At 40.0% G+C, this 25,499-nt stretch overlaps 1 protein-coding gene and 1 long non-coding RNA gene across 7 annotated transcripts in view; one reads left to right on the top strand and one right to left on the bottom strand.

Annotated features, from left to right (window-relative positions):
• Positions 1-20,429, bottom strand: part of LOC106005876 — a 33,170-nt gene extending 12,741 nt beyond the window's left edge. Inside the window, exons 1-4 of one of the 2 annotated variants that reach the window (XR_001179579.2) lie at positions 20,129-20,429; positions 19,166-19,216; positions 315-362; positions 54-219 (exon numbers count right to left, since the gene is read on the bottom strand). This is a non-coding gene — a long non-coding RNA (uncharacterized LOC106005876). The remainder of the gene's footprint in view (positions 1-53; positions 220-314; positions 363-19,165; positions 19,217-20,128) is intronic. The other variant, XR_006603692.1, reaches the window with a different exon arrangement.
• Positions 20,430-20,851: 422 nt separating this feature from the next.
• ARID4A (AT-rich interaction domain 4A) overlaps positions 20,852-25,499 on the top strand; it is a 63,422-nt gene continuing 58,774 nt past the window's right edge. For 4 of the 5 annotated variants that reach the window (XM_013056634.2, XM_013056640.2, XM_004738858.3 and 1 more), the window contains exons 1-3: positions 20,852-20,971; positions 22,057-22,113; positions 24,239-24,349. In XM_013056634.2, the coding sequence (XP_012912088.1) occupies positions 22,108-22,113; positions 24,239-24,349 (117 nt within the window). In that variant the 5' untranslated portion in view covers positions 20,852-20,971; positions 22,057-22,107. Of the gene's footprint in view, positions 20,972-21,454; positions 21,950-22,056; positions 22,114-24,238; positions 24,350-25,499 lie in introns of those variants that run through there. The other variant, XM_013056637.2, reaches the window with a different exon arrangement.

Below are 25,499 nucleotides of genomic sequence, written 5' to 3' on the forward strand. Positions count from 1 at the left end.
CAAAACAAAAACCCCAAAACACTACAAATTTATTTTCAGGAAAGATACAGTACCGGGGTACCTGGGAAGCTCAGTCAGTTAGGCATCTGCCTTCGGCTCAGATCATCTTCTCAGGGTCCTGGGATCAAGCCCTGCACCTAGCTCCCTGTGAGCATGGACCCTGCTTATCCCTCTCCTGCTCCAGTACCTTATTATTATAAACTTTCCTGATATTGTTACCTAAAAAAAGAGAAATCAAAAGTGTTTTAAAGAATAAATTTTTGGTTTAGAGATTACAAATAATAAAATATATTTAGGACTATTAAAGCACTTACATGATAAGCCTATCCACTTGCTTCTACTTCCATTATTCATACAGAGATCTGAAAATGACAAAAATCAAGTTGTAGGTCATCAATATGTTTTGATATTCAAATTAAGATTATGAATTAACATTTTCTTCTCAATTTGCAAAAACACCCACTTCCCAAATGCTATTAAGAAACTAAGAGTAAATCCACAAATGAAAATCAAGTCTTAATGTAGAACACTCAATCAGGTATTATTTCTCTACTGAATTTCTGACCTTTGGAAATGAAACCCAGACTTGATCTCTTATTTTATTTTACTTTCCTTTACTCTACCATTATCTATATTGTATCTGCAATGCCTAGATTATTAAGTAGTTTTTCCTAAGAACTTCCACCACCTGCCAAAGAAAGCTTTCTAAAATGATTATCTGATTCTCCCTCTCAGTCCTTTATGTGTTTCCCATAAAAGCTGTCAAACTATTTCTTTTATATTTTTAAGATTTTATTTATCCATTTGGGAGACAGAATGACAGAGAGAGAGAGCATGAGAGGGGAGAAGTCAGGAGGGAGAAGCAAACCACCCCCCACCCCTGGGGAGAGCAGGGATGCAGATATGGGACTTGATCCCATCACTGCAGGATCATAACCGGAGCCAAAAGCAGCTGCCCAACCAACTGAGCCACAACTATTTTCTTTTTCTTTTTTTAGATTTTATTTGTTTATTTGACATAGAAATTACAAGTACACTGAGAGGCAGGCAGAGAGAGAGAGAGAAGGAAGCAGGCTCCCCGCTGAGCAGAGAGCCCGATGCGGGACTCGATCCCAGGACCCTGAGATCATGACCTGAGCCGAAGGCAGCGGCTTAACCCACTGAGCCACCCAGGCGCCCCCAACTATTTTCTTTTTTAAAAGGGAAGTTTAAAATATCAAGTGTGCATGAGTGCAGCTATTCTTTTTTTTTTTTTTTAAGATTTTATTTATTTATCAGAGAGAGAGGGGAGAGAGCGAGCACAGGCAGACAGAATGGCAGGCAGAGGCAAAGGGAGAAGCAGGCTCCCCGCCGAGCAAGAGCCCGATGTGGGACTTGATCCCAGGACGCTGGGATCATGACCTGAGCCGAAGGTAGCTGCCCAACCAACTGAGCCACCCCCCCAGGCGTCCCGAGTGCAGCTATTCTTAATCCTTACCAAGTAAAGCCTTTGTTCTACCAAAGTATGCATTTATTATGGTGTTCACTATAATAAATTATAATAAATAAATTTTAATTAATAAATTCACTATAATAAATTATTTAAATCCAATTTAACAAATTAAATAATTAATAAATTAAGTTTGCCCTCCTCCCCTGCCCATGGGAGTTATTCGAAAATCATGTCTCTGTATCTCCACTGGGTTAGAGCAGTCACACAGTAGGCACTGAAATGCTTAAAGTTACATTTTTAAAAAAACTGAAGTCATAATAAAAATTGAAATAATCCTAGTTAACTGGAGGATAAGGCATACTTTTAAAAAATGTCAAGGAGACAGCCTGGGTGGCTCAGTCATTTAAGCAGCAACTCTTGACTTTGGTTCAGGTCATGATCCTCAGGGTCTGGAGATCAAGCTGGCTTTTGAGGGTGGAGCTTGTTTGGATCCTTTCTCCCTCTGCTTGTGAGCACGGGACTCTCAAACACTGGATCACAACTGTATCCATTGGGGGCTTCTAATGGTGAACGTGGTTTATGATTTGGACAGATCTGTAAATGCGAAAACTCAGAAAATACTTAACTTCTGGGGGATTAAATTTTTTTTTTAAAGATTTTATTTATTTATTTGACAGAGAGAAATCACAACTAGACGGAGAGGCAGGCAGAGAGAGAGAGAGAGGGAAGCAGGCTCCCCGCCGAGCAGAGAGCCCGATGCAGGACTCGATCCCAGGACCCCAAAACCATGACCTGAGCCGAAGGCAGCGGCCCAACCCGCTGAGCCACAGGTTTTATTTATTTATCTGACAGACACAGCGGAAGAGGGAACACAAGCAGGGGAAGTGGGAGAGAGAGAAGCAGGCTTCCCGCCGAGCTGGGATACTGATGTGGGGCTCAATCCCAGGACCCTGGGATCAGGACCTGAGCTGAAGGCAGACACTTAATGACTGAGCCACCCAGGCGCCCTGAACTTTTTTTTAATGGAAGCATTGTAATAGGACTTTTTTAAATAAAGATTTTATTATTTTATTTGACAGAGAGCCAGTACAAGCAGGGGGAGTGGCAGGGAGAGGGAGAAGCCTGCTCCCCGAAGAGCAGAGGGAGTCTGATGTGGGACTTAATCCAAGGACCCCAGAATCTGAGTCAAAGCTAGTCATTTAACCAATGAGCCACCCAGGTGGCCCTGTTACAGGATTTTTCTTAATAAAAGAAGGGCTTCTCTCTACTGCTACTGAAAACCACTTCAGAATAAGAAAACTAAATCCTAATTAAAACCAGGATAGCAGTTTAAAGCCCTTGTAGGTTTCAGATGAGCTTTGTCATATAATTCTGTCACCTTGGGCAAGTTAATTTCCTCATCTATAAAATAAGGATCATGTACCATTTAAAATGGTATCAAAAACAGGAATACTTAGGCAAAATGAAAATTATAAAATACTGGTGATACCAACAATGAACTACATAACCTTATTAGAAGACAGTACTGTCAATTCTCCCTAACCTGATCTCTAAATACAATGTAAAAATCAGTTTGCAACATGCTTTTTGGGGGTGGTAGGAAATCAACAAACGATTTCTAAAATTTATAGGGGAAAAGGAATTAGAATAGCCCAAACAATTTTGAGTAAGTTAGAAGACACAGCCCACACCATCTGGTCTAAAGACTTACTATAGATCTAAAGGTCATATAATAGGGGCGCCTGGGTGGCTCAGTGGTTAAAGCCTCTGCCTTCAACTCAGGTCATGATTCCAGGGACCTGGGATTGAGCCCCGCATAGGGCTCTCTGCTTGGCTGGGAGCCTACTTCCCTCTTCTCTCTCTACCTCTCTGCCTACTTGTGATCTCTGTCAAATAAATAAATAAAATCTTAAAAGGTCATGTAATAGACATTAATGGAACAGAGGAAGTCTAAAAAGAGACAAAAAATAGTCAATTGACAAAATGAAAAGTAAATCAGTGGAGAAGGACAGTACTTTTTCACAATTGATGCTGGGACAATTGGGACACCTACATGCAAAAACAAACACCAAAAACCAAATCATAACTTATACCAAATACATAAGCCAAAGTGATCATACACCAAAATATACAACTAGAACTTTCTAGGAAGAAAACAGAAGCTCTCTCAGATTGGTGTAAAAGAGTTCTCAGATACCATACCAAAAGCATGATAACATAAATAAAACTGACAAACTCAATTTCACCAAAATTAAAAGCTTCTGCTCTCCTAAAAACACTGAGAGAATGAAAAAAACAAAGGCAAACTGTAAGGGGTAAATATCTGCAAATCCCCTGACACAGGACATGTGTCTAGAATGTATAAAGAACTCTCAAAATTCTAACAATAAGAAAACAACCACCCCAAAGTGGGCATATATTGGGGCACCTGGGTGGCTCAAAGTGTCCCACTCTTGACTTCAGCTCAGGTCATGATTCTGGGGTTATGGAATTGAGCCCTGTGTGTGGGCTCCAGCACTTAAGATCTCCCTGTCGCTCTAAAATAATAATAATAGTAATTTAAAAAATGGGCAAACACTTGAACAGACAATTCAAATAACAAAACTATCTTCTTAAACTATACCAACCCCTCCTTTTAAAAAAGATTTAATTTATTTATTTGCCAGAGACACAGCAAGGGCAGTGGGTGAGGGAGAAGCAGGCTCCCCACTGAGCGGGGAGCCCAATGTAAGGCTCAATCCCAGGTTCCTGGGATCATGACCTGAGCCGGAGGCAGATGCTTAACGGCTGAGCCCCCAGGTGCCCTATACCACACCCCTTTCAAGAGGTAACCACCATATTTATATGTATCCTTCCACTCCATAAATATGAACTTTTTTAATAAAAAAAAAAAAGATTTTATTTATTAATTTGGCAGACAGAGATCACAAGTAGGCATAGAGGCAGGCAGAGAGAGGGAGGAAGGGAAGCAGGCTCCGCGCCGAGCAGAGAGTCCAGGACTCTGAGATTATGACCTGAACCAAAGGCAAAGGCTTTAACGCCCTGAGCCACTCAGGCGCCCCTAATTTTTAAATTTTTTGAAAAGGTTTATTTTATAGAGACAGACAGCACAAGCAGGAGGGGCAACAGAAGGAAAGGGTGAAGCAGGCTCCCAACCAAGCAGGGAGCCCAATGCGTGGCTCAATCCCAGGATTTAATAATCTGAGCCAACCAGGTGTCCTAAACACCAAGTCTTTTAAAAAGTAAATGCTGGTATACTGTGGTTAGTACATTCAGGTTGCTAAAGAGCAAGGGTCCTTACACATCTTGAGTTTGTGTCTGAGGTGTATGATTTGAACACTGATTTTTATTATGCGGAAACAGAATTTTAGAAACAGAATTCACTTAAATAGGGAGCTCAACTATATAATCCATATGGGAGGGGCGCCTGGGTGGCTCAGTGGGTTAAAGCCTCTGCCTTCGGCTCAGGTCATGATCCCAGGGTCCTGGGATCGAGCCCCGCATCAGGCTGTCTGCCCCGCAGAGAGCCTGCTTCCTCCTCTCTCTCTCTGCCTGCCTCTCTGCCTACTTGTGATCTCTGTCTGTCAAATAAATAAATAAAATCTTAAAAAAAAAAATCCATATGGGAAAGGGAATTATTAAAAACTTTTAACCAGGAAAAGCCAACAAGGTTTTAAGATTAATGTATGCTGAGAGAAAAATTCTTAAGACATCACCAAGAACAAGTGCTTGGATGGCTCAGCTGGCCAAGCGTCCCATTCCTGTTTCAGCTCAGGTCATGATCTCTTCTTGGTTGTGGGGTGGAGCCCCAGGGCTCTGTGCCAGTCTGCTTCAGAGTCCCTCTTCCTCCCTCTTAATTAAGTAAAATCTTAAACAAACAAACAAACAAACAAAAAAAACCAGCATCAAGGAAATACTAATAATTTACAGAAAGTGAGATGGTATACAAGAACTGGAGGTATAAAGAAAGACCTATCACCTTTAGTAGATTGGCTGGTCTGAGTCAGTAGCAACTAAGTGACCACAAGATTGAATGGAAACACGTGGATGCCTATAATGTATCATAATGCCAGAAAGATTAAATATAAACAAGTTAAGTAAGATACAATTCTTTACCCAGTGGGAAAAACAAAAATCATTAGCAAGGTACAGGTTTCCCCTGCCATCTGGAAAAGCAGAAAGTAGACGTTTCCTATGAAACCTTTCATAAGCCAAAATGGCATAATGAAGAAATTACAATTTATACTGAAAAAAAAAATTTTTTTTTAAAGATTTTATTTATTTTATTTGACAGACAGAGATTACAAGTAGGCAAAGAGGCAGGTAGAGAGAGAGGAAGGGAAGCAGGCTCCCTGCTGAGCAGAGAGCCCGATGCGGGCCCTGATCCCAGGACCCTGAGATCATGACCTGAGCCGAAGGCAGCGGCTTAACCCACTGAGCCACCCAGGCGCCCAATACTGAAAAATTTTTGAACATTCCCAGACCCCAAAAATAACCTTTCTTAGTCCTTTCTGATACCTCAGCATGCATCTTGCTAACAGATGCACAAAATATATTGAGATAAAAGGCAGATGATCACAGACACAGTTCTAAGGTGTGGCAGTTGGATGCAGAGTGCCGTTCTCAGGGAAGACGCCTTGCACTGCCACTCTCCCTGCTAGGGTACATGTTAACAGTTTGCTGCAAAACACAATGAACAATTTTTGCTTTTTGCCTTTTTTGGTAGCACTAACAGGTTCCGATGTCAGTAAAAAAGAAGTGCAGGGGCACGTGGGTGGCTCAGTTGGTTAAGGGTCTGCCTTTGGCTCAGGTCATGATACTGGGGTTCCTGAGACTGGCTGGCATTGAGCAGGGAGCCCAGTTCTCCCTCTCCCTCCCTCCCAGATCCCCCCTAGACCCCATTCGGGCTCAATAAAATCTTAAAAAAAAAAAAAAAGTTCCAGAATATGAACTTTGGTGGGTTTGGACTTTTAAAGATTTTATTTTTAAGTGATCTCTACCATGAGGCTCAAACTTACAACCCTGAGATTGAGAGCTGCATGCTCTACCAACTAAGCCAGGCAGGTGTCCCATGTGTCCATGTTTTAGTGTTGTGTATATATGTATACACATACACACTGAACTACAAATGTGTATGTTGGGAAGGGGGAGGAAGATAAATTCTGACAAACAAGGAAGGGAATCTAGGACAATTTCCTAGAGATCTGGCAGATGAGATCTCCAATCAGTGAATTTAGGAGAAAATTAGCAAGAAAAAACTTCTGAGATGCCAATAATCAAAGTAAGGCTCAGGATTCGTATTTTGAACAAATACCTGGTGTGATACTTGTGAATACAGTAAAATTTGAGAATTGCTGATTTGGATTTAGTAAAAGGAAAATATAACAGGGTTTCAAGAGATGTGATTTCTGTAATAAAACAAAATGGAGAACAAAGTTGCAGGGCATGATGGTTACTGATGAAAACCTCCTTTCACTGGATTTTATTTTATTTATTTTTTTAAAGATTTATTTATTTTAGAGAGAGAGAGATCACAAGTAGGCAGAGAAGCAGACGGCGCGCGGGGGGGGGGCGCGGGGAGAGCAGGCCCCCTGCTGAGCAGGGAACCTGATGCTGGGCTCCATCCCAGGACTCTGAGACCACGACAGGAGCCAAAAGCAGAGGCTCAACCCACTGAGCCACCCAGGCGCCCCTTTCACTGGATTTCAAAGAAATATAGTTCTTACCAACAGGCGTACGTGCACACGCATACACACACACACAGAAATAGGAACACATACTTAAACAATGAAAAGGGACGGTTCTGGGGGTCCTGGAATCAAGCCCCGCGTTGGGCTCTCTGCTCAGCGGGGAGCCTGCTTCCCCCTCTCTCGGCCTGCCCCTCTGCCTGCCCCTCTGCCTACCTACTTGTGATCTCTCTGTCAAATAAATAAATAAATAAATAAAATCTTTTAAAAAAAGGTGGGGGGACGTTTCTGGTAGAAACTTCATCGTAGATAGATGGTTTCAAATCTAATTCAGCATCAGTTTCCTGAATATTTTCAACATGAGGGTGGACAAAGAGCATAAATGCACAAAGACTGAACAGCATCATTCTTATTTTACAGACAGGTCAAGAAAGAGAAACCTAGGGGCGCCTGGGTGGCTCAGTGGGTTAAAGGCTCTGCCTTTGGCTCGGGTCATGATCTCAGGGTCCTGGGATAGAGCCCTACATCGGGCTCTGCACAGCGGGGAGCCTGCTTCCTCCTCTCTTTCTCTGCCTGCCTCTCTGCCTACCTGCAATCTCTATCTGTCAAATAAATAAAATCTTCAAAAAAAAAAAAAAAAAAAAAAAAGAAAGAAAGAGAAACCTAGCTCTGACTTAGGGACAATCAGTCAATTTAAGTCAATTCAGTCAAATAAAATTTTCAGAACTTGGTTCCCATTGCAAAAGAACCTTAACACAAGATTCCCTTATCAGCAATATGAGGGGATTCTGGTTTAAAGTATGTTCCACTAACACATTAACACCTAATTAGATAATAAAAAAACATATCCTGTCTCCATACGTCTGTTTTAAGAATTACACTTCTATATTTACGGTAATATTATGGAAGCATAGCTAAATGCAAATTTAAAAATCCTAAAACTGAATAATCATCAGATTCATGTAGGTATCAATTTAAGTTAAAATCTAGCTATGGAAGGTCAGAAATTCCAGAGTTATCTCAAACAGGCATAATAGAATTTTCTACCCCTTAATACTAACTCCAAGTAAAGTTTGGTTATAATTCTGTTCAAAAGGAAACAAAATATATGCTCTCTTATTAGAAAAAATCTAGAACAAATTAGTGTGTTTGCCCATATACTCTTGAATAGCAACCCCCAAAACATATTTTGCCTCATGTTTTGAAATCTTGACAAGTAACTATGAACTGAGGGCAGCATTGATTCTTCTGAGGAGCATGCAACTTTTGATCTCAGGGTCTTGAGTTGCATCCCCATGTTGAGTGGAGATTACTCAAATAAACTTAAAAAAGAAAAAAAACCACAAAAAGCCAAAAACACATAATTCACCCTTTATAACTGAATGTTCTATTTACTCATAATTTCAGTTGTAAAAGAATTCTTAAAATCATTTCACTGCAAACTCATCCTCCTAAAGATACTCAGTATTCACACTGTAGCCAATTTCTTCTTGAATCACCATTTGACCTTTCACCTATCCCTAGTGAAAAAGGAGTAAATGTGTGGCTGAATGAAGTTTTTCTGTAATTCTAAAGGAAAAGTCTCCTAGAAATGAACATAGATCCTTCCTTCAGAGGCAATATAATGATTCATTCACTAACTGAAATACATTTGACATGGAAAGCCTAAAGGCAAGACATAAAGTTGGCAAGTCATGCACTAATTATTTCTGACAACAAAAAGTTTCTTTTTCTTCCCGGCAACCCTCTCTTCCAGGATATAAAGCCAAATGAAGCTTTCTGACAAATGACTTCACTTGTAAACACGATGTGCCATCTTCTCATCCCCACCCCATCTAGATATCTGGGTGGCTTCCAAACTGAAATTCAGGGGAGATGCTTTAAACATGAAACTCAGGCTCGTCTACTCTAAATCCATTCTTTCCCCTAAAAGGAAATCTGACAAAACAGGAAGTACTTGGCAGCATATAGAAGCAAGTTCTGTAGCTTAAGTATTTACTGGTAACAGACAAGTTTTTCGTGACTGTGTAATAAAATGCAGAACTTCACATATAAGAGGAAAAAAAAAATCTGCCTTGGTTACCAAGGTTTCCTTGGCAATTTAAAGGTCTTAAGGACAGTATCACACAGTACACTGAGGAATAAAAAACAGGAAGATGGCTTTTATTTTTGTTAAATTCTTTCAAATCCACTCCCCCCATCCTGTCTGACCAAGATCTAAGCCACCAAAATTATACAAACATTGGAGGTAGTTTTAAGATTGCACATAAAACTAAGAAACACAAATATTATAAAGAAAAAAATAACATTTTTGGTTTGGTTTGAGGGAATCAACTTGGGAGAAAAGATTTTGTTTTGTGCTTCCACAGGATTGGATAGCCCTGAATACAAGTAAACATAAATCCCTAAGTGGGCCATTACGATGAGCAGACTCAATAACACACTACGAAACAAACCATAAGCCAATGAAAAGAAAGAAAATAAACTCCACTCCATGATGTCTTTCAGCTGTTTCCTCTATCCTGCCCCAACACACATAGCCCAATTCCCTTGCTCTTAAAACTGGAAGTATCTCTAGGTAAGACTTTCTATCTCATTCTATCTTAAAACTTTTAAGCTATCATACTTATGAGTATAGTAAACTAACAAATGATGTAAGGCATTATTATCTAGTCCTTTTTTCCCACCTAAAAAGCAGGCTGAGATCCACAGTAAGTCATGAAATCAATTGTCAGTCATAACAGTTGTTTTTGTTTTTTTATAAAAGTGAACTAACAGAAAATACTGGAGAACACTGTACTTTCATTTGCTATGTGTGGGCAGTACACACAAACACAAAACAGAAATCTCACTATAATGAAATTAGTTACTGATCTTCCTTAGCTGTTATTTCAGCTATCTGTTTTACTGAACAATGAAAGCAATTAGAATGCCTATTAACTACAACAGTGAGGCAGACAGGACATTAAAGCTTCTGTCAGAATTTGATCTGATGCGATAGGAATCCCATGGGATAAGAGTGGCAGTAAATCATCCCTAAGTGATAAAATTACTGGGTCAATGCCTGAAACACTGGATTCAGATTCTCACAGGTTGTTAAGTATCAGTTAACCTTTCGGGGACACACAGATATTAGAAGCATGTTTGGTAATTCTTACTTGAAAAATATGGTACTGGATTGGAACTACCAAGTATATTAAGAGTGTAAGTATCTAGCCCTGTGCCCTTTATCTCTAAAAGCAGACACTCAAGCAGAGTAATGTATCCCAGGTCACAACCAAGGAGAACAGGCTTATGATTAGAACACAGAACATATGGTTTTCAAATGCAGTGTTCCTATATTAAGATGCTTATTCAACATCCCACTGAACTATTATAGAAATTTGAGAATTTCTGAGCTAAGAGTACATATTTGTCACTTTAGCTTTATGAATGCCTAATATGAGCCTGATATTTTAACTTCTCTGATTTCTCATCATTCCCATTTCTTCTAAATCTAGAGGTCAAGACCCTCTCATTTCAGTAACTAAGGATCATGTAAGTGTCCTCATGAAATATCTCACCCAGTTCCTCTTCTGATTACCCCTACTTTTCATGCCTAGAAGCACTATGGTGATAAGAAAAATTTTACTTGTAAGTGAAATTATGGACTGAGCCAGGTGGCTTTTATGTTCTGTCATGACAGCAGATGTACTCTAAGTCCTGGCCAAACTTTTCACAAATTTGGACCACTGGTGATAAGGAAGATTTGTGGGTGGGCAGATCTGTGAAAAATCAGTTACTTAAAACCAAACCAAACCTCCAATCCCTCTGCAGTTAATTAGATATACCGCTATTTAAAAAAATAGCATAAAAACATTCCAGTGAAAACTCCTGACCTGTGGATAGCCGCGCCCCCTCCACCCAGTGCTCTACTCCCTACAAGTTCCTGAATCTGACTGAATTCTAAAACTTCAAGCAATCTTTTAAGTAACTGATCAGGCAAGATGTTCCTAGTGTACAAACACTGACAAAGCATATTTTCACTGGCATGCATCTATTAAATATTACCTTTTAAACTGCTATCCATTTTATAAGCTTTCTCTCCACAACTGAGGGCCTACTAAGTGCCAAGGTTTGTTAGTAACAAACCTCAGTCTGTAACAATGTCCCAACTTAGTGAAGAATATCTAAGTGAATAAAAAGCTACAATGTAAGATGAAGTGACAGGAATCATGTTAAGAGAAAATACATGAAATTCATATGGACACATTACCTAAAGCTCTAGAGGTCATCAAAAGAAGAAGTTTCACTTAAAAAGCAGTGTTTGGGGGTGCCTGGGTGGCTCTGTGGGTTAAAGCCTCTGCCTTCAGCTCGGGTCATGATCCCAGGGTCCTGGGATCGAGCCCCATATCAGGCTCTCTGCTCAGCAGGGAACCTGCTTTCCTCTCTCTCTGCCTGCCTCTCTGCCTACTTGTGATCTATGTCTGTCAAATAAATAAATAAAAATCTTAAAAAAAAAAAAAAAAAGCAGTGTTTGAATATGTAGTAACAGAGGAACATTCTAGGCCATGGGAAAAGTATGAATAAAAACAAAGACTAGGGAAAACACAGAGTTTGTACAGGGAAACCACGGACAGTTTTAGTGTCACTACAAATTAGTCTGGAGAGAGAGGTCTAGAAGGAGAGGCAAAGAGTCTAAAAGCTTTATTTCTGTATATAAATATAATGTATTTTTCTAAAAGCTGTCGGAATGACAGTACATAAAAGCATTAGACACACTAACACCATCTACGATCTGCTTCCTAAATGCTTCACATCATTCTAAGCACTTTACATGCATTAACTCATTTAATACTAATACCAACATAAGGCAGTTTCTACATATATTATCCCCATTTTACAGATGGGGCAGAGAAGTTAAGAAATTTGTTGTAAACCACCCTTCTCACAAAAAGCCTGGCCACACCTACACATTAGAAAGGTGGAATTGTCTTCTTTGCTATCCCTGAACTATTTTTAAAAGCTATCATTCTAATGGGGGCATAGAGAAGACCTAAATTCCGTAAGTAGTTCCAATCACTTACTCTTTAAAAAATAAAAGGTACCAGGGCGCCTGGGTGGCTCAGTGGGTTAAAGCCTCTGCTTTCAGCTCCAGTCATGATCCCGGGGTCCTGGCATTGAGCCCCGCATTGGGTTCTCTGCTCTGCGGAGAGCCTGCTTCCTCCTCTCTCTCTGCCTGCCTCTCTGCCTACTTGTGATCTCTGTGTGTCAAATGAATAAATAAAATCTTTAAAAAAATAAATAAAATAAAAAATAAGAGTTACCAAAGTTAAGGGATTAATAAAAGGAAAGTAATGGAAACATACATATAACCACATACTGCAAACTAAAAATGCTAAAAATGTTATAATACATAATTTTTTCTGAGTATATTAATTATTTTTCCTCAATCTGTAAACATATTGTTTTGTAACTCAAAGCCAGCATTATGATGGGGAAAATTTTAAATAATCATTTAAATGAGGGGTGCCTGGGTGGCTCAGTGGGTTAAAGCCTCTGCCTTCGGCTCAGGTCATGATCCCAGGATCCTGGGATCGAGCCCAGCATCGGGCTCTCTGCTCAGCAGGGAGCCTGCTTCCTCCTCTCTCTCTGCCTGCCTCTCTGCCTACTTGTGATCTCCGTCTGTCAAATAAATAATCTTAAAAAAGAAAAAGTCATTTAAATGAGATCAAAGACAATTTGATATATGTAACAAAGTGGCTCAAATTTCATAAGCTCATACCCCAAATGGGTTAGGTTTTATAAAAATGGATTAAAAAGGCAAATCAAAAAGAAAAAAGGAAAAAAATAAATATTGTGATTGATAAACTGATATTTAAAAAACTTGTTTTTTCTAAAGATCATAACTCTTCCTTGCTAAATAGCAGAAAACGTTAAGATTTTCTACAGCCCTAAGAAAAAAGGGACTGAGAGAGTAATTGGTAAAAGTATGCTCTTTCTCTTGAAGAACATTCAAAAATTCGCCTAATCCATGTTTTGTCATTTCTAATTTTTTACATTTCTAACTGTTAATCAGTATAAGTGATAAAACAAAAGTGGTTTCCAAAAACAATTAACATCTTAACTTGGATTTTAGATACTCTTAGCTAAACATTCATGTTCGACACACATCACACCTCTCTGTAATTTGCCAAAAGAAAATTAAAAGAAAACACACAGGGCACCTGGGTGGCTCAGTGGGTTAAGCCGCTGCCTTCGGCTCAGGTCATGATCTCAGGGTCCTGGGATTGAGTCCCATGTTGGGCTCTCCGCTCAGCAGGGAGCCTGCTTCCCTCTCTCTCTCTCTCTGCCTACTTGTGATCTCTCTCTGTCAAATAAATAAATAAAAATCTTAAAAAAAAAAAAAAGAAAACACACAAAATTTATTCTGATGAGAAAGGAGGGAAAGATATTTCATCCCATTTATCTGAACAATTTAAAAGCACACACATATTTTTTAAGATGTAATCTTAAAACCGTTATTTTTTTAAATAACAAAAAACAACCTCTCCTTTTGAGAATCATCTGGCTTCCCTGCACTTCTTTTACTTACTAATCCACTTTTCTTTTCCAATCAAGTTCTACTGCTTTTTTTAAAGTTCATTTATTAATTTAAGTAATCTCTAAAACCAATCAACATGAAGCTCAAACTCACCATCCTGAGATCGAGTCACATGCTTTTCTGACTGAGCCAACCAGGTTGTACTTTACAAATCAGAAATAGGAAGACCTTGATACAAACACTAAAATCTTAACTGAAGAATGGAAAGAGAATTCAAAATTCAGGAAACAATGTAAGGTAGAGCATTTACCTTGTCCCAGTTAGGGATCTCATGGGCACCTTGACAAAAAATAAATGTTTACTAGACGTTTCAAGCTCTAACTTGCATGTTTAAAACTGATTTCATTTTCCTTACTAATCAGTGGCCTTTCCTGACCTTCCAAATTTGTTAATGGTATGAACTATGCCCCCCTTTTTCCTTTCATTCTTTTTTTTAAAAGATTATTTATTTATTTATTTGACAGAGAGAGAGAGAGAGATCACAAGTAGGCAGAGAGAGGGAATCAGGCCCCCCGCTGAGCAGAGAACCAGATGCAGGGCTCCATCCCAAGACCCTGGGATCATGACCTGAGCAGAAAGCAGAGCCTTTAACCCACCTAGCCACCCAGGCGCTCCTATTACCCCCTTTTTAAAATCTAGAGTGGTTTCCTTTCTACTTTACTTCTGCGTTCAAGTAGAGATCAAATTCCTTTTCTTTTTTTTCTCCCCACCCCCACAGTCTCTTCCTCACCTATTCCTTCCTCTGTCTCCTCAGATCCTCCTTTAGTTTCAGGCATGCAGATGCATTTTAACAGTATTTTTTTTTTTTTTAAATATTTGGAGAGAATGCACTAGCAGGAGCGGGGAGTAGGAGAGGGGGAGAGAAATCCAAGTGGATTCCACACAAAGCCCAGAACACTTCAGGGAATACTTAACCAACTGCAGTGCTCCCACTGCAACAGTATCTTAACTGTCTTCCTAGCTCCAATTCCTGTCATTTCTTCAGTCACACTGGACACTGTTACCAAATGATTTTCCAGTAGTACATCTTGGGTACATTGTACCCATCTGTGTCTATTCAAAAACCGTCAACAAAAATAACTAAAATACAAAAGAAGGTCTGTACGGAAACATTATCGGCAAAAAATTACTACTAAATATATAATAAACTCAAAGAATTAAAAAATAAAATATCAAGACTCCTACATAAATGGACAGAGATCTTGAAAACTTGTCTCTTACTATGAATCAGTCAGTGAAACTAGAGAAAAAGGTCCCACTTCACTAGTTAACAACAAAAATATTAAAAGGAAAAGGAGAGCTCAACATATTTTGCATCTCTTAAATTAGCAAAAATGATTATAATTATAAGTTACCCAGTGCTGATAGGTAACCCAAGGGAGGGAACAATCAATCCTAAAAAAAAGGTCCAAAAGACAGGAGATACTATATGCACATCAATGATAATTCTAACACAATACCAAAAAAACCCAGAAACCCAAAAAGCCAGCAATAGAAGAATGAAGTTGAAGGTGGAACAGTTTGATGGAGTATTTTCAGACATTAAAATTATAACAGGGACTGTGTGGTCGCACTGAATGCTTACTACAAGTTAAAAGACAAAAAAAAGTTAATCTAATAATAAAGAAAAAATATATGCATATGGACAAGGAAAAAGTAAATTTTAAAAATCTGATGTTAGAATGGGATTAAATAATTTTTTTGGTTTAGTTCCATTTTGATTTGTAAAATTTGAGAATAAAACAAAAATAATTTTCATTTCCTGCTCAATCCCAGCTTTCAAGGCCCTCTCAAGGTTCCCAAACCTTTACCAAGGATAAGCCCCCATATAATTCTGATGTGCAGCTAACTGTAGAAATGTTGACAAGCTGGCCTCACACAATATTCCCAATGTATTACTTAGTCACTCATCCTCTCCAAACTGGTTTACTCACTACCCCAAACATAACTTTTTTTACGTAACTGAATTCTTAATCACAACTTTCCATCCACTTAGGAAGTCCAAGATCCTCCCTCTTCTAATTTTATAAATTGTATTTTACTAATCTTGAAAGGCCTTCAGGGCGCCTGGGTGGCTCAGTGGGTTAAGCTGCTGCCTTCAGCTCAGGTCATGATCTCAGGGTCCTGGGATCGAATCCCGCATCGGGCTCTCTGCTCGGCGGGGAGCCTGCTTCCCTCTCTCTCTCTCTGCCTGCCTCTCCATCTACTTGTGATTTCTCTCTGTCAAATAAATAAACAAAATCTTAAAAAAAAAAAAAAAAAAGGCCTTCAGTGATCACTAAGTAAATTTCTTTTTGTTCTGCATTATGAAACAGTTTGGCTTGGGGCGCCTAGGTGGCTCAGTCGGTTAAGTGTCTGACTCGTAGTTCAGTTCAGGTCATGATCTCAGGGTTATGAGATAGAGCCCTATGTTAGGCTCTATGCTGGGTATGGAGCCTGCTTGCCTGCTCAAGATTCTTTCCCTCTCCCTCTGCCACTCCCTCTAAAAAAACCCAAACACCAAAACCACAATTTGGCTCTTAAAAAACAATTAGATTTGATTGTATACTGAACTTTGTCAAATCTACTACTCTCATAAGCTCTGATTTAAATCTTTAAAAACTTACCTAAATTGATCGAATCTTTTGAAATAACTATATTAACTTTCCATGTTTAATTAGATTTTCTTTTATTAATAGTAAGCTCCTTAAGCATAGATCCTTGCCACGTAGAAACATCACCAGATACCTAGATCAGCTTGAATTCAAATCCTAAAATATGATGTCACTCTAGTTCAAATTGTTATGTGGAAAACCCCCAGTCACCGATGCCTCCATTTGGCCATAAAAATCAGCAATGACTCCTAACTGGGCAAAAAGACTACATAGGGATTGCAAAGATTGCTTTGTTAACAAACAAGCAAATTATGTAACTTTCCAAAAAATAACGAAACCATTGGAAAGCAGGTACATTCAACACCGCAATCTGTTATACTTCTCAACACAGACATTTACAGAAACTGTAAGGTGGAAAAAAATTCTATCATTTTTCAAGATACATTTATATGTGACATAGATATATAAAATAGCAACAGCCAATCTTAATTACTAAATAAAAAGTGAGTAAAACTGCATCCAGAAACAGAATTTCAACAGCAGATCCAGGTCTTTTTTTTTTTTTTTTAAGATTTTATTTATTTACTTGACAGAGATCACAAGTAGGCAGAGAGAGGAAAAAGCAGGCTCCCGGCTAAGCAGAAAGCCTGACTTGGGGATCAATCCCAGGACCCTGGGATCACGACCCAAGCCAAAGGCAGAGACGCTCAACCCACTGAGCCACCCAGGCGCCCTGATCCAGGTCTCCTAAAACTGAAACATGTTCCCTCATTTTCCCACAAAATGAGGCTTATTCTAAAAAACAAAGACTTCTTTAGTTTCGAGTATGCCAGAGTCTTCAGAACACAGACTATTTTATAATCTCCTTAAAAAACAAAGAAACAAAAATTTCTCCTCTAAATACTGATGAGATCCCTATATGTCAACTATTTTAACGTGGGCTCAAAAAAAAAAAAAAAAATCACGAAAACGTTCAGTGTTCCATGATTAAAAATCCAGAAATGGGAACACGAATGGATAAACAAATCTATAGGAACGTTCTAATTTTTAAATTTCAGTGTAAAATACTACCTTAAAAAGCTAATTACAGAGCTTCATTTGAAGCCTTGACCAAATAAATCATTCTGTTTTCAAAATAGCTTTTCATCATTGAAACACCATTAAAAATTGTGGTGACTTTGATTTTGTAGGGAACATTATTAGTTTGGGCTCACTGAAATACAAAAAACAAATCTGTCATAATGAAATTTTTTTTCATTAATACCTAAGAGATGGTCTAGAGACTGTTCAGTTAATATTCATCTACAGTCACCCTCCATTAATATATCATAAAATCCTTAAGAATTCTCAATGGGCTCTAAATCTGTATTATATTAGCAATTACAAATCAATTCAGTATTAAAAAAATTTTGAGGGCTAAGATAGCATCATCTGTGGAAGATAAAAAGTAATGTTCTATTACTACTACTAGTAGTAGAAAAGTACTACTGTTAAAGAAAACATTAAGATGGTTTACAAAAGCACCAAGAGAATGCACATGAAGATGGAAAACTTTAAGGATGACTACGAGGAAACATAAAATAAACTCACTAACTATACCATAAAAACAGTATTTGTTTTTAGTATCCTCTAATGTCACTTCTGTGTAGCAAAATATTCCCCTGTACAAATGTCTAACTAGAGTGAAAAATACATTATATTTAAGAAATCACTTATAAGGGCCAATAAAAATCCTCATAATAATTTTACTGTATGTGTGACCTAAACATTATAATTCTGCTTGAATAAAGAGACCCAGGGGAAGAAATTGAAAAATAAAGCTGAAGAAAAAACAGAAAAGAAAAAGGACAACAAAAAATATAAGCAGTAAGAACAAAGCTTTCTGATGGAAACTGTACAAAGATGAAAGACTTAACTGTATAATCCTTTTGTCCTTATGTTTCCACTTCTAGGAATTTATTCCAAATAAGCAAAGATATACAGAAAGATCTAGATGCCTAGATATTTTAGCAACAGACAACAACTGTCAGGCACAATCTTTTGTAAAACATGCACAAGGATACCATACATTGTTATCATAGAAAAACTATGGTATCAGATCATATAAAGTATGGTACATCTATTCTATAGACACTACGCAACCATGAAAAATGCTTTATGGACAAAGTGTTTCCCATGTTCCAAGTATCTTCCATAAAGAAAACACAAGGGATAAAATGAGTACAGTACTAGACTAACCTTTATAAGACAAAGCGGATGAAAAAGAGATACCCATCTGTATTATACAGAACTACAGTATAAAGTGTAATTAACTTTTGGTGGAAAGAATACAAGAAACTTTTGTTTTCTTTTTGGGGCTTTTTAGTACTTTCCCAATGCCTACCGACATGCATTATTTGTATCAGATAGTTTTTAAGTTGGGTAGTGGAATTATAGGTGATTACCCCCTGGACAGTTCAGCAGTATTCACCATTTTATTAAGAAAAAATAAATCACTTTTTTTCAACTCTTACTGACATATCTAGTCTACATGCCAATTTTTTTTTAATTAGGAAGAAAAAAATCATGGAAATATTAGTATTATTCTGTGATAAAAATGTTAAAATATTTAAAAAATTCAGGAATAGGAAGAACACATAACTAGATAAAACTCATAAATAGGTACTAATTTGAGATTTTATTCTACAAGATCACATCAGGAAGCTAATTATACAGATTCATCTGAACCCCTGGTCAAACCAAGCTTCTTTTAACCATGGTTCTTCCGTTTTTGCTATTTATGGCTCTACTGATAAACAGCACTGGTCCATAAAAACTTTTCCACACAGTCTACCCAATTTTAAAAATTTTTGCAGAAATTATAACTTACCTCAGTAATACTTAGGATATTTCACTGATGGTCTTGTTTTCTTCAGAGCAACTGCCAAAAAACCTCCAATAAATTATTAAATCACACAATCGTTTCTAGTCTGGAGACCTAACAATACTGGTCAATTTGGGAAACAGGGCTCACAAGAGAGACAGAAACAGAATAATTTTAAGCAAGTATCCAGACCAATGTGCCAAAAATGCCTCATTCCACTCTCTTAAGTAATTTTTAGAAAAATCACTGCTGTGAATGAAAATTTTAGTTGGACAGTTTTTCTTTTTGAGTAAATTTACTCAACGTAGATTCAACGATATTTCACATTTAAAAAATTTCATTCTTTAAAACAATTTGCCAATTCAAATTCCACTTCACCATTTCAAATGTGTTTTAACAGAACACAAAAAATTCTGCTACAAGCACAAAATCAACGGCTGCCCTGAACTAAGTTCCTATCGGGGAGGTCCTCTTATTTAAAGTGTTCTCAGTCCCTACAAAACCACTACCATTTCCCTTCCGAGCAGCATCAGCCTCGTGCTGAATGGCACAGGCCGCCTATCTAAGGTTAGAGTAGCAGAGCCTGGGCTAGGTATCCAGTTCCACACCCCGCAGATTCCTGCAGTTTGCCCAACGCTTAGTCCCGTGAGGAGCACGCGGAAATCTCTCTCCCCACGCAGATGGGTGTAAGCAACTTGGCCTTCCCCGCGTTAATTAAGGAGGCGCCCACAGCAGACGGCACTTGGCTGGAAGATATGACAAGCTCCTGAAACGCACTTCCAAAGGGAGGAAGAACTGATCGGAAAGCAGACTCCAGAAAATCTCTGGAAAGGCATGCAAAGGACCCGGCCGGAGAAAGAGACCTGCACATCTCCTCCGCCCCTTTCTCTCTCGCGGCGGGAGAGAAAGCCTCGCCCCTTTCAACCCGCCCGCCTCCCCGCTCCCCACCCCGCCGCAGGGAGACCTTACTTTGCCAGGGCCGCCGCGCGGCCCTTCCACTTCCGGTGCCGGTGCCTCTAAAGCTGCGCCATCCCCCAGTCCCTCGGACATCCACAGCTTCCAACCGACCTTTTTGACACGTCCCCGACTCCTTCAACCTTCAGAAGGTGCTGTCCCGGAGTGAACGGCGGACAGGTGCCGCACTAAAATGAAGCTACAGGAAAACGCCCCGGCTCTCCTCTCACCAGAAACATAAAATGCGATAGAGCTGCGACCACCACCGCTCAGACAAAATGGCGCCGAGAAGCCGGTTTAGCGCAGGCGCCTTGGAAAGACCCTGCCCCGCCCCCGTCCAAATCCTGGCCGCAGCTCCGGGTTCGGTTTCCATGGGACACTTCGCCGCCAATCCTCGTGCCGAACTGCTCTTCCTGACCCCTCAATTTACCAATCAGTGCTCGCTCAAGCACATCCGGAGTCGTATCAACCAATCATTTTTCAGGACCTGCTTACTCAATACCCGATTCTCCAGTAACGTTAGCCTTCGGAAACAGCCAATCATAAGTGGAAGATGTCCTACCTGCTGTTTTTCGCACCAATCCGTGAAGTTTCACAGCTACATCCAATGAGGACGGCAGGTAGCGAGCTCCAATCCGAAGCTCTTCGGCGTCATGAGCAGCCAATAGGAGTTCGTGTAGAAGCGAGTCTGCTCAACAGCTTGTTATTTGGTGGATTGTGGCAGTAAATCGGGCGAGTGGGGAACCGGGCGCAGGAACTGCCGCCACGGCCGGGAGTGGTGCTGTCCGGACGGGGGCCCACGGGGGTCAGTGGGGCGGAGGACTCGGGAGCTGACAGCGCGCACTTCACCCGCAGTTGGTAGGTGGGGAGAAGGGAAGTGGGGGATACTGAGTGGACGAAGCGGCAGTAGCAGCTCGTGCTGCTGCCCGGGGTCCCGGTGCAGTTGGAAGCTTCGGAGGTGGGGAGGGGGTGCTGGGCAAGCGGTGCGGCGAGCGCAGGCGAAGGGGCAAGTCGTGGGGCAGCGGCAGCAACTGCAGGAACCGCCGCCGCAGCCACCTCCTCGGCGGCTTCCCCGGGAAAATGGCTGTGGGGCTGGCCGCGCCGCTAAGTTTGCTTCCGCGCGGTGAGGAGCGGGCTGCTTGGGGGAGTCGGTCCCCAACTCCGCGGCACGTCCTCCCCTGTGGAGTCCGTGGCAGGACCCGAAGGGCCGGAGGCAGGTACCTCTCTGGGCTGTACAAAAAGTTGAGGCGGGCGCGGGGAGGAGGCGGCGGCTGCCGCTGTGCGGCTCCCCTCCCCTCCCACACCCTCTCCGGGCCACCTCCCCTCCTCCTCTCCGCCCCCCCTCAGCCCCCTCCCTCGCGCGGGTCTCCCCGCACTCTCGCGCCTCCGGGCTGAAGGCCGCGGCCCCTGCCCCATCCGTGAAGAAGCGCTTCTCCTTTCTGACATGGTGCAGAGCGGAGGAAGGAGAGCAATGGCGCCGTGACACTCCGCTGCCGCCACCGCGGGCCCGGGGCGGGCCGAGGGGGCCGAGCGGCGGAGGCGGGGCGCGGGCCGAAGTCGGGGTATTTGGGGGGGGGGCGGCTGAGAGAAAGCTTGGCGATCCTGCGTGAGGGGGACCTGGGGAAGCCCACACGGCGCCCTGCCCTTCTCCGGAGCGCTCGGTCCTGGGGCTCCGAGTTGGGCATTTCGGGTCAAAGTGACGAGCGAGGCGGGGGCGCGGTGGGCCGCTGGCGAACTCCGGGGAGGAACGAGCTGCCCTTTGGCGCCCGAGGGGTTCTCGCTGTTTCCTCAGCTCCTGCGTCCTGGCGGCCCTCCGGGGGATCTTATCCTTCGCGGGTGAGGGTTCTGCCCCTCCCCGCTGGCGTTTGTTTACTTTCTTTCCTTGGGTCGCTCCCCTCTGTTGACTGATTCTGTGCCTGTCTTTCCCTTCCCCGTGCTTCTAGTGACGGAGAAGATAGCTCGTTGAGCTGGAACCCCACAGATCACCAGTAAAAATGAAGGTAAGTGGAGTCAGCGTTGCTCCGAACCTCGTGCCCTGGACACTGCTTGTCGTGAGGCTAGTGCTGTGGAATGTCATTTTTTTTTTTTTCTACTCAAAATTGATTCCTCTACTAAGCAGCGCTTTCTGAAAATGAGGACGTGTTGAAAGGGTGAGAAATGATCATTGTGTCTAATGCAGTCAGTCCGGCTCCTCTCTGAAGCAGTTAGCACTTTGGAAAGGCTGGTGCAGCCTTTCCATTGTTGTCCATTGGGCTAGTATTTTTAAACACTTCCTGTGTTGGCAGCAACCTTTGCAGAAGTAAAGCTTTTGTCCTGTTTTGGTTCTTTGGGGGATTTTTTTGACATTTTTTTTCTTCCACAGTGCCAGTGTGATTTTCTAAGGAAGGAATATGTGCATTGTGTAAAAGAGAGGTCATTTCTTCTGTGAAAATTTCTGTAGCTAAAATATTTGAAGGTGAACTGAAACTAATGTTTTAGTTCAGTCATTATAGTAAACATTTTAAAACCAAAATACATTCTTTTGATAGCTAATAGTGCACACATCGTATGTGATATTTAATGGGAAAGGAAGTTATAGCATTATGTAGTACAGTGGCTTTTAATATTTCAAGTTAGATATTTATTTGCCAGTGTTCCTCTTCAGTTTGCATTATTTGTAAATGCACTGACTTTAAAAGGTACTTGATTCCTTACTCATTTACTGTTTCATTGTATTAAATTCTGCAATATAGCATTTCCCCAAACTTTCTCTTCTTATCTTTTGGAAATGACACATTACCTTCTTTAATGTTACTTGGGAAAACTTACTGGAAAAGGAAAAATCATTTCTGCTTGCAAGTGTTATTTCTGAAGTGTACACTGTTACCTTTGTGCTTAGCAATATTGAATCGAGTCTATATGAATACATTTAGTTTTTGAAAAGAAACACGTAAAGTGACAGACTTAGAATAATAATCATTCTGTTACTGCAAATTAAAATGAATGGCAGAATGAAATTTCGCACATCTTTCAATGTATCATTCTGATATGGCCATTTGCTAAAAGTAGTTTTTTAGTAAAGCTTATTTTTTTTAATATACCAGGAAGATTAGGGTAATAAACTATGTACAGCCCCAAGTTTTGAGCCATTAGTTCATATATCTGCATTTATCAGCTGAATTTAGACTAGATTTTTTTAAATGTAGATTTTAGCCAATGATTCCCACAAGTAATGCTCTCCTTATGGAAGGGATTGGCTTCATTTCTTATCTATGCGGTTATACTGCTACCAAAAAGATACTGCTTTAATGTAGCTGTGTTAATAAACATTTAGCTACATATTGTTAGCATTAATCTTAATAGCAGTATTTCTTCTAATTTGAAAACAAAACTTTCAGGCCATAATTAAATAACTTAAAAGTTTTATGAGGCACTTGGTGTGAATATACCTTTTCTGGTTTGGGAGGTTTTTTTTTTTTTTTTAACATTAAAAAAAATATTTTATTTATTTATCTGAAAGAGAGAAAATGAGAGAGAGAGAGCGAGAGCATGAGAGTGGGGAGGGTCAGAGGGAGAAGCAGACTCCCTTGCCGAGCAGGGAGCCAGATGCAGGACTTGATTCTGGGACTCCAGGATCATGACCTGAACCAAAGGCAGTCGCCCAACCTATTGATCCACCCAGGAGCCTGTTTTTTGGTATTTTGAACTTTATTATTATTTTTTTAAGTAAGTTCTGTACCCATCATGGGGTGTAAACTCACCACCCAGAAATCAAGAGCCATATGCTGTACTGACTGAGCCAGCCAGGTGCCCTTGTTTTTTGTTTTCTTTTTAAATATGTTCATTTCTTAAATAAATTGTAGAATTGTTGAAACATTTTGTATCTGGAGGAAAAAACATGATCATATGACCTTACTGAAACTTCTCAGTTAAAACTTAAAATGTTTTGTTGTCAGGACATAGTTTATAGTAGTAAAGGAATGTAATTGTTTGCTTTAGGAGTATTTTTCAAATTATTAATGACATTAATAAACTATAATATTAATATTCTTACTACTTTAAATATAGAACCTTTTAATGAATGAGGTTTGAGGTTGGAGTAGGGAAGAATAGTAGTGACATTCACATTTTATGTTCTTCCATCAGGCGGCGGATGAGCCTGCCTATCTGACAGTGGGAACTGATGTCAGTGCCAAGTACCGAGGTGCCTTCTGTGAGGCAAAAATTAAGACTGTGAAAAGGCTGGTAAAAGTTAAGGTAATTTTTTTTTTTTTTTTAATTTAAATGCAACCTGTATTGAAGAGAATTCGGGTTGGGGACACTGCAAATCAGCATTTTATTGAGTCATTTTTATGTGAAAGGACTGTTGTATACAAAACTATAGGAAAAGCGTATTAAAAATTACAAAATAAGGAACTCAAAATGAGAAGTTATTCCAAAATGCTTCTCTGAAAATACAATGTTTATGAGACTTATATTTGGCTCTCTGCTGTTGTGGCATGTTTACTTAGGCTGTGATCTATTTTCTTCTCTTTTATAATGTTCAGGTAGGGACGATGTCAAATGATTAGGAAAAATAATATAGTTGAAATTGTTTTTAAGACATTGTTAAAAATGACTTAAGAATTTTATTTTTAAGATGCTTTTATGACCAGAAAAAAAGTCACCACATTATTCCTGTGCAATATTTGGAAATACAGAAAAGTACCAAAGGATTAATACCCATAGCTTACCTCTCAGAAACTACTATTAACATTTTTGTGTTTCCGTTCAGTAGTTTTCCTATATAAATATTTTTAATAATCTTACTTAAATTACAAGTGTAATCCATGTTATAAACATTTTTAACATTATAGAGCTGTATAATAAAGTGCATGAATGTCCTCTTCAATACTATTCCAGAGAGATTCAGTATGGCCTGTCAAATACTGTGCAGTGCCTACCATAACAGTATTATTGTTGTTGTTGTTGTTGGATCATGTTGTACTTTCAGTTTTGCAGTTTGCTTTTCACTTCCATATCTGATCTTTTCTTACAAGAATTAAGCACCATAAAAGGAGGACATGTTAGACTTGTTCTGTCCTCAACACTAGAGTAGTGCTTGATACATAGTAGGGCACTATACATAGTAGGGCACTCAAAATATGCTGAATGAGTAAATGACCTGGAGCAGTTATTCTCAGAGTGTGGCCTTGGACTAGCAGCCTCATCCTTATCTGGGAACTTGCTGGAAGTGCAAATGTTCAGGCCTAGACCCCAGACCTACTAAGTCAGAAACTCTGTGACTAAGGTCTAGTGATTGTATTTTAACAAGTCCTTCAAGTGTTTCTGCTGCATGTTAAGTTTGAGAACCATTAAACTAGAAGAATATGATTTGTGTGGCAGATACATAGATTTATCTGTGATT

This window comes from Mustela putorius, unplaced genomic scaffold (assembly GCF_011764305.1).
Source record: "Mustela putorius furo isolate JIRA1106 unplaced genomic scaffold, ASM1176430v1.1 tig00000129_pilon_pilon_pilon, whole genome shotgun sequence".
In the NCBI taxonomy this organism is placed as follows: domain Eukaryota; kingdom Metazoa; phylum Chordata; class Mammalia; order Carnivora; family Mustelidae; genus Mustela; species Mustela putorius.